Here is a 10,394-nt window from a genome sequence, read left to right on the forward strand (position 1 = left end):
TCAACTAAACTAACCGTTAATTAGATTTTGCTTTACAAATTTTATGCCACCGGACAACCCGACACTAAAAGAGAAAAGTTCCCTACAACTTCGGCATATGAATATGCTATGCATTTTTATCAGAAATTGTGAAAAAATGGCGAAAACTGTGACAATGCAAAAACTTTTCGCTCTTTTTGCTAATTATTTACGAAAAAATATGATTTTTTTTTTACGTTTGTATATAAAAAATGTGAGAAATTAAATTCTCTACAAGTTTGTATACAACCGTTTTTTAGGAAAAATTCAAAATAAGCTTGCAAATCGCAAAAATCCCCAAAAAAAAAATTGTTCCGGTATGAAATTTAGGGGCGAGACTGTGGATCCATAACCTATGTGTCAAATAGAAGTAAACTGCATCGAAAGTTCGCTACTACAAATTTTTTTCTTCGTATCAATTTGATCTAAATTTACTTGGCTAAAATTTAACTTCTGAATTCCTAGAAAATTGCAATCTTGCTTTGTAGCTTAACAAAAAATTTTCTCCATGCAACTAAGGCGCAGGCTAATGTGCAGGCATGGGCCGAGAAGGAGCACACAATGGGCTGCCTTTTCTCAATATTCATCGCAATCTGGATGTTAATGTGACTTTTCTTTTCTTACAATTTTGCTTGTTGAATGGCTGATATGCATATCCTTTAGTTATAAGAAGTACGCAAAATTCACAAGATAGTAAGAGATACAAAACACACACACATACATATGTACACGCATCAACACTTTCCCAATAAACACAAAAACGAGGGCGCCATCGTATCGAATTCGAGAAAATAAACTTCTCGAATATATTTTTTTTGGGCTCGTTTCGAATTCGAGGCGAGCTCGAGTAAACCAGTTTTCTCGAAGAATTTTTTTCTTGCATCGTCTTCGGGGCACAATCAAGAAAATAATTTATGAGTGCTCATACACTCAGATAAGAGTCACCTAAATAAATTTTTTTCTAAACAAGATTTGGTAACTATTACCAATATCTCATGTATTGAGGGAAATATATTTAGCAGAATTTCTTCTGAGAGTATAAGGGCACCTTTGCTTGGCGTGGGTAATGACATAAATGGCTCCGATACCATTCACTAATGTATATATAGGAAGGCACCCAGGGTCTTAAGCGAATAAATTATTAATTTTAACTCCACTTTATTATATTTCAGCTGCAGTGCAATTAACATCCAAAAGTGGATGAAGTATCCAAGAAATTCTTCCAATCTAATTCCGGCTAAAGAAAAAATCAAATTACAAGAAACACGGTGCCGGCCAAATCTAATATGTATGTATAACAAAAATTGCTGTTTATTTATGCTGTTAAAAATCAAATAAGGATTCACATTTTTAATAAATTTATTAATAATTCATAATTTTCGCACATTTTTTAACTTTTTTCATTTACATTATAGAATTAATTTCAGATAGCTAGTTTTTTGAATCCTATAAAACTTGGGTCGAAAAAAATTACAATCTCAAGCAACCAGCGAGCTGAAAGCTCGAGTGGAAAAATCGAAACGCCAGCGATTTGAAAAATAAAAATTATAGAATCTCCAACGATTCAAAAAATTAAAAAAAAAAGAAAACATTTCTCGAAACACCAACGATTCGAAAAACTAGTAACGATAGGTGACTATCATACGAATTCGAATTCACCGATCTATCGCCGCGAAGTATCGTCTCGATAGTTCCATCGGAGAAAACGAGCTCGTCTCGTATTCGAGGCGAATTCGTTGTGTTGATTGGGTTAGTTTTGTCCAAACCATCAGCATACAATGATGGACAGTTTCTGCAAATTTCCAAACGATACTTTCCATTAACTGCATACATATATGGCGCAGGTAACGGAAAATATAAACCATATTATTCTTTCAGGCACAGGTAGGTGTATGCATATATGTATGTATGTATAAATGCGATACAACCGTCGGCAGGGAATCAGTTGTAAACAGCGAGCTATCGAGTGAAGTTCAAGTGAAACAAATATTTATTGAACAGTAAAATAACTGAAGAGCAATAAAGCAAAAAACTGCAGCAATTCTGTGCATTTTATCCAGTCATAGAAATTAGGGATAAGTAAAGAAGTCGTCGACAAAATTTGATAAATTCATACAGCGAATTTTATCCAACGTCCCGAATCAAAACAGAATTAGAATAATGGTTGCCAGTGGATACGGTCGCAGAAGCCATCGATTTGGAGGAATAAGACTTCCATCCAAGAGTATGGATATTGGCATATTATTTGCTGGAATAGAATCGCAGATGGCACAGATTTCATCTCAGCTACAAGCGCAGGAATCACGTATATCAGCACAGATGGAAGCGCAGGAATCACGTATATCATCGCGAATGGACGCACTAGAATCACGTACGTCAGCACAGATGGAAGCGCAGGAATCACGTATATCAGCGCAGATGGAAGCGCAGGAATCACGTATATCATCGCGAATGGACGCACTAGAATCACGTATATCATCGCGAATGGAAGCACAGGAATCCCGTGTATTGCAGTTGTCATCACAGGTATCGTCGCAAGTATTCTCACAATCGTCATCGCAGCAGGCAGCACACATGTCACAGTTTTCATCGTCGCTGGATGCAAAGATTACACAGCTTCAAGACAATTTAGTCAGATTTAGCGCGAAACTCAAAGAAAGGGACGGTAGCATCGAAGAAAAGGATATGGAGAAAACGAATACAATCGAAACCGAGGTACTCCAGTTGAAAGATCGTGGCGGCGAATTACAGTCTGCTCGTCCAGTTTCTTCGGCGAGTTTTACCAAAACTAAAGAAAAAGAAAATGCTTCTTGTTCATCTCAGCATATGGATATCAGCATATTATCGGTTAAAATGGATTCTCAGTTGGCACAGATTTCATCCCAGCTGCAAGCGCAGGAATCGCGTGTAATATTGTTAGCAGAACAGGTCTCCTCGCTGGTATTTAAAGAGAGACAGGATAAAACCGAGACGAAGCTAGATGAATTGAAAGATTGTCTCCATCAAGATAAGGACAGGANGGCGCGAATGGAAGCACAGGAATCCCGTGTATTGCAGCTGTCATCACAGGTATCGTCGCAACTATTCTCACAATCGTCATCGCAGCAGGCAGCACACATGTCACAGTTTTCATCGTCGCTGGATGCAAAAATTACACAGCTTCAAGACAATTTAGTCAGATTTAGCGCGAAACTCAAAGAAAGGGACGGTAGCATCGAAGAAAAGGATACGGAGAAAACGAATACAATCGAAACCGAGGTACTCCAGTTGAAAGATCGTGGCGGCGAATTACAGTCTGAAAAAGAAAATGCTTCTTGTTCATCTCAGCATATGGATATCAGCATATTATCGGTTAAAATGGATTCTCAGTTGGCACAGATTTCATCCCAGCTGCAAGCGCAGGAATCGCGTGTAATATTGTTAGCAGAACAGGTCTCCTCGCTGGTATTTAAAGAGAGACAGGATAAAACCGAGACGAAGCTAGATGAATTGAAAGATTGTCTCCATCAAGATAAGGAGAGGATCGAAGAGAAACAGGAGAACACCACAGAATATGTTAAGGGGAAAAAGGAAAAAATCCAAACATGCCAGGATAATATCGTAGAAGATGATAAGGAGAAAATTAAAGAGAGACAGGATAAAATTGAGACCAAGCTAGATGAGTTGAAAGATTTTCTTCATCAGCTACACTTGAATCGTCCGATTGTTTCAACGATTTGTCCATCGTTTGACGGTAGAAGTATTCCTTTCAAGTCGTTTAAGCTGCAATTTGAGAAGGCGGCAACAGCAAGTAACTGGAGCGTGGAAGACAAAGTCACTATGTTAATTTTAAATTTGAAAGGATTTGCGGCGGAGATTTGGCTGGATATTCCCGTTTGGAAAAGAAATAGCTATGAGGCGATTATGCGTGCTTTGGAACGGCGCGCTGACTACACAGAGTAGAGCTGCAAAACTATCGATGGCACTATCGATAGTATCGATAGTTTTAATTTGTCACCACTATCGATGAATGGTGGTGGTCACTATCGCGATACTATCGGCAATCTTTTCTCACCGCTTTTTTTTATTCCCTTATTGGATGCGAGTTGTAATTCCTACTAAAAGCATTCATAATTATTTGTGCGACCGTGTATGTAGGTAGAAAATCTTTGTATATGAAGCAAATAAGCAACACCTTCAACAAAAACATTTGCAAAAAATTAACGGTAAGCCCTGGGTACTTAAAAATTTCAACTTTATACTAAAATTTAACGGACTACAAAATTGCATACTGTAATAACTTTAGCTAAAAACTCTACATTTTTATGCAAGTTATTCGAATTTTCCATTTTTTTTTTAAACGTTTGAAACATGGACTGCATGGCGTTTGCTAGATAATGAACTACACTTTTATAAAAAAAAAGAAATAATAAACATTAAATATACAAAACAAGATTAGCTAAATAATCACACTAAAATAGCTCATAAAGCTAGCCTTCATATTTTTTTTTTTTTATCGACTTTTTTGTACTGATTACGAATCTGTAAGTATAAAGTTTCCATCAGCTTTAGATTTTGAGAAAAACGTGGTCAGAGTAAATAAAATAAAAAATAAATAAATAAAGTAGAAAAATAAAAGGTAATAGAACCGTCCACTTGATGCCTGAAAATTCTATTCATTCACCTTGTTTTGATGGTCACATATAGTCATTTATTGAACAACAACAAAATACTGGAATATTGTGCTATTGGAAGAGAGAAAATTGTGCCAAAATCCGTTTTTGCTGTTCAATAAATGACTATAAGTGACCTAAGGGGCAAGGTTCAGGGATGGTGTTTTTTTAGGGATTGTAGTTGAAAGTTCAGTCCTTAATTTAGGCCTAAGTGGAAGATTCTACCGCCTTTTGTTTAATTGCTCAATAGGTACTCAAACTTCGCCAAAATCAGTTTTTGCTATTCAACAAATTACATAAGTAACCATCAAGTCAAGGTGCTCAGTTGGTATTTCCAGGGAGAGTTGTCGAGAATTCTAGTTTAATTTAAGCCCAAGTGGAAGGCTTATATATTATATTACATTATATTATATTATATTATATATTATATTATATAATATTATAAGTCCGAAAGTGAGTTTCTTCATTTGTTACGCTTTCCCGCTTTAACTACTCAACCGATTCCCATTAAATTTTGTACACTGGTGCCATTTAGCCTAACTTAAAATATAGGATAGATTTAAACTCGATTGTACGAGGAGGCGTAGCACTTCCCATATAACGGAATTTTCATACCGCATATCATATCTCAGAAAATATTTTGATAGAGTACAGGAACTTGGTATAGATACATTTATGTATATAAAATCAATTCCATACTCATGGAGGAGGGCTCCCACCTGTTTGAAAAATCAAATTCGACTTGAATTAAGGGAATTATTTATTTGAAAATTATATTACAAAATGGATCAGAGGAGACTCATTCTGGAAAGGGTTGCCACTTATCTGAAAAATTAATATATATGGGTGTCAAATGAAAGATTGCTAAGAAGCCTTCAGATTGAACATTTAAAATATTACTGAGGTGTTGTACAAAAATTAAATTCATTTAGTTTAAATGAATTACTACAATATGGGTATCAATTGAAAGGGTTTTGATAAGGGTTTTAGTTCTAAACCACATGTAGGAGGGTTGCCACCTGTTTGAAAAATAAAAAAATTCTTCTGGAATTACAGGAATTTGATAATTGGAATATGTATCACAATATGGACGGCAGACAAGAGGGATTTAATAGAGGGTTGCCACCTGTTTTAAAAGTCGAGTTTAAATTAGAAATGTTCAGCTTAAAAATGTAGAGTTTTTCTGAGGTTTTTGAAGAGGGTTGCCACCCGTTTTAACTATAACTTCAAATACAATTATAAGTTTATTAAGTTATTACAATCTAGGTTTTGATCCGAAGAGTCTTGCAAAGGCTTTATTTCTAAGCAACATACATATGTATAGCAGGGACTTATGTTTGAAAATTCAAATTCAAAATTTTCAATCATTTCAATGAGGTATTACAATATGGGTATCAATCGAAATGATTTTGAAATGGCTTCATTTCTAAACACAAGAGAGAGGTTCAAGACAGTTTTAGTTTTAAAATATTTTGAACATATTTCAAAAATTTTAAGTCTCCTGATTTTCGCATATTTGAAGTATGTTTGAGTTTAATTAAAATAAATTACACCCAATGTAGCACATAGAAATTTTATACACTCAGCAAAGTGGGTGAGTGAGCGATCTAGTTAATGATAAAATTGCGTAATCGCTGCCAGAAAGGTAATGATAGTGTAAGGATTTCGCCTCAGCAATTATTCAACTAGTTGATAAGTCTTATGGAAATGCAACTGATAAAAAGACTATCGAGTTCACAAAAATCAACAGCTTCATTAACGTACGGCGAGATGCTAATCTACAGCTTTCCGTAAGCCTTTCTATACCAACAACATTTGAATTGGCAGTTTTAAGAGCTGATTACTTTCGTCCGAAAAAAATCTTAAAGTAGAGATCTGTTTGGTAGATCGACATTAGTTACATTATGTGATATCTTTTTGGTATTTTTGCGCGTAAACAGCTTATAATTTTTATTCGTGGCTTCGGCTGCCTCTTCAGACAACTCACCTCTAGATAAAAAAGCAGGATGAATTACTTCAGATCCATGAATTAGAATTTTATGAACGGAGGACCATGGATATGCCTCAACCAATTTTTCTGCTGTTTCAAATGAGTTGTTTTTTTTTCGATATTTAACGTCTAACCGGAGAACAAACTCTGCAGTATACGATTTTGAATTAAGTTCTTTTTCTGTTCGAAATAAATTGTATGCTCTTCTGATCTAGCCTGCCATTTTTAAAATCAATTCTATAAGATAAATGTATAAGGTTTCTTGTAATTCGACAAAAATTAAAATAAGTAAATTATTGGGAAAGTATACAAGAGTTGATACTTTTGATTAGGATTAGGATTGATTGAAAATACTTTCGATTAGGATTGCCACCTACACGAAAAGTGATTTGTATCCAGCTATGCATATATTTATTTATATAATGCTCGAAGGCATTTTTTATGAAGCACACATCAGATCTGCACAGTTCAAGGTGTATTTAACTAGGTGGTGTTGGGGCGACAGTTGAGTTTTTCGCTGTGGAGGGCATTACGTCACAATGATGTTTTTTTTTGTAACTCAAACCAATGATAAGAATTATATATGGCTAACACCAACTTGGCACAGTTCTTTCGAATTTCAAAAATGAGACGTCAAATTAACTAGCTCGGCATTAAGATGGGAAACTTTTTTACCTGTACAGGGTGATTTAAAATCAAAAAAATAAAAAACGAAACAAGCGAGACTTCTCTCAACTCAGAAACGGCTGAACGGATTTAAATGAAATTTGGCACACGCACTGATTATAACTCTGACTAACATTTTGACATTTTTTTAGGTTTTCGAATAGGGTTGCCACCTGTTTAAAATATAGATTTAAACTTTGGCATTTTAACGGCATGCGGGAAAGAAGAAGTTTACGCCAGTCGCGCGTGGGATCCACACGCAATTTTTCACTAAGTTCATCAAAATGTTTTAATAGGTATGCAAAAAACCACTGAATTATCAAATAAATTTTTATTTTGCTTTATGTCCTTTTCTGCTTTAAAATACCAATTTTAAAAATAGCACACATGAACTATGGCTTTAAACATTTTTTTATTTAGTTTTTTTTTTTTTTAATTTTATTTTTTTTCAAATTCCTTTCCCCTCTCAACCCTCAAACCCCCACTTGCCACTACGCACCTGCCTAATTGCCAACAATAGCGACTTTTTTTTCACTCGCGCCGTTAGTCGCTTGTTAACTTCGTTAAGAACAAGATTCTGGCAAACATTTGTTTAACAAATTCTGATTGCCCAAAACAAGCTGCCGAGCGACAAGACATTTCAAGTAATTGTCATTACGCTATGTAGAACGTTTCGCATGGCTTGCTTGTGATTTGTTGTTGCTCGAAAACGTCTAATACATCTGATATAAATGTTGTAAGCAACAAAAAAAAGGCAATAAAACAAAAAACACGTGACTGCAATTTGCAGCTAACAACAACAATAAGAAAAAAACAGCTATTTTAACTGCACTCATACACTGCCGTTGTTTTGTTGTTGTTGTTTTTGTTTGCTTGTACTGCTGCTGCTCCTGCTGCTGAACCCCTGCCTTGGTTCATGGTCAACACATTATGGATTTTGCTGTCACTATTATGCCATGCCATGCCATGCCATTTTGTAGCGCTTACATTTATTGCCACAGCTTCTCTGATATGAATGTATGTCTGTACTTGTTGTTTTTGTTGTATTCTTCGTGGCGTTTATGGGTGCACTTTTATTACCTGCTTGACTTAACTTGGCTTGCCTCTTGGCGCTTTGTTAACTAAAAAGCGCATAGCTACTACTTCTCTTAGTACGAGTACACACAAGTTGATAGCTATGTAGCTGCTACGAGGTGTGCAACGAAACTGGGCGCATGCGCAGTGCGGGCGCTACTTATGTCACCACCACCACCAGCAATCAACGAACAAACAAGCTGTTGCGCCGAAAAATCACTTACATGATCGCTGTGTGCTGGCTGCTGGCTGCTGTTTGTTGCTTTAGTTTTTGTTTTTTGTTTTGTTGTTGTGTTGCGTGACAGACAGTTGAGTGCTTTTATTGCGCTCACTTAAGCTAACTTAAGCTGCTAATGCGTTTAATTGCCAGTAACACTATTCTTTATATGCAATTAACTATTAGTAGAATGCTGACTTTGAGGCGCCTGAATAGCTACATGCATGCATATGTATGCATGTATGGATATGAATATGTAGCACCAATTATAATTGGTAGTACAAAATGTTCTATAGATAGTTTATGTTAATAACAACTGCGCGCTCATAAATAATGCATGCAAAAAAAAATAAAAAATCTGTCGATAAATCGAGTTAGCGGAGGCGTCAATGTCAGCTTGACAAACCAATTGACGCACTCACACATACTTGCTTGCCATGCCGCTAGCAATTCCACTACACAGCTCGAATTATTAATTGGTAAATTCTTCGCTTAGTTCATAGCCCGTTAAGCCCGTTTTGTTTATGTGTAATTGTCAGCTCTGTGAGTTCAGCGTTTAATTTAAAAGAATAATTGACAAATCACATTCTGTGCGAAATTCATTAGTTAACTCAATGTCAAACGAAAGCTTTTGTGGTACACAAAATGCTTAAACTGGAGAGCTTGTATGTATGTAAATAAGAAAGAAAGGAATATAGAAATATGTAGGACTATTATTATACACACGTATAGATGTGCATAATTTAATTAAATTGTACTTTTTAAACAGGTGGCAGCCCTCTTAAAAAAATATTTTCAAGCTGCAACCTTTCGTCTGACACCCATATTGTGGTATCTATTCCAATCGCCCAATTCCCTTAATCCATTAAAATTTAATTTTTCAAATAGGTGGCAACCCTGCTAAATGTTGTTTGGAAATAAAAGCTTTTCAAAACCATTTCGATTGATACCCATATTGTAATAATTCATTTAAGTTAATTGAATTTAATATTTAAACAGGTGGCAACCCTTGCAAGACAGCTCAACAATATTCTTAATGTCAACACTAAAAGTTTTCTAATAATCTTTCGCTTGACACCCATATAATAATTTTCTCATATAGCTTGCGAATAATTACTTTAAATTTCACTTTTAAAACAGGTGGCAACTCACTTCAAAACATTTTCAAACTACAACTTTCGTCTCACGCACATATTGTAATATAAACTTCAAATAAATAATTATCTTTATTAAAATAGAGTTCCATTATTTATTTATTGATTCGATTATTTATAACCTCACTATAAGCACACATTTTTCAAACCAATCACTGAAGAAAAAATTCAAAATAAATTACAAAAACTGAAATCGAAAAACGCTAATGGCGTTAGAGCTTCTCTAAATTCTGAAACAACCAAAAGAATGGGAATGAAGAATTCTTTGGAAAAAGCTTTAGAAAACCTCGGCATGGCACATCTGGTTTGCCTTCTAAGCGGTGTTTAAACAACGATCTTATTATGATGCTAGATTGTGAAGATGAAAGTCAGAAATATGCGGGAAGAAATGAATCCCCATTTTGGGGAAGAATATAAGATTTCATATTTTCTTCTAAACAAAATTAGCTTTTTTATAGTATATTCGCAATGAAATGAAATAAAATAAGATATAATACCTCTTTGAGAAAACAAAATGTGTATACTGAGAAAAAATAAAAAAAAAATCAATTCTATTATTAGGCAAAGATTTGTTAAATAAGTAACACTGTTTCAGCTAAGGCCGTCAATATGGCGGAATTAGA

General features: G+C 35.1%; 1 protein-coding gene across 1 annotated transcript; it reads left to right on the forward strand.

Annotated features, from left to right (window-relative positions):
- Positions 1-2,178: 2,178 nt before the first annotated feature.
- Positions 2,179-3,960, forward strand: LOC108373905 (calponin homology domain-containing protein DDB_G0272472-like). The gene has a single exon (XM_017629841.1). It carries the CDS (start codon positions 2,179-2,181, stop codon positions 3,958-3,960), a length of 1,782 nt encoding a protein of 593 aa, XP_017485330.1.
- The last annotated feature ends 6,434 nt before the right edge of the window (positions 3,961-10,394 follow it).

This window comes from Rhagoletis zephyria, unplaced genomic scaffold, assembly GCF_001687245.7.
Source record: "Rhagoletis zephyria isolate East Lansing unplaced genomic scaffold, Rhagoletis_zephyria_1.1 Rzeph_scaffold_07130, whole genome shotgun sequence".
In the NCBI taxonomy this organism is placed as follows: Eukaryota; Metazoa; Arthropoda; class Insecta; order Diptera; family Tephritidae; genus Rhagoletis; species Rhagoletis zephyria.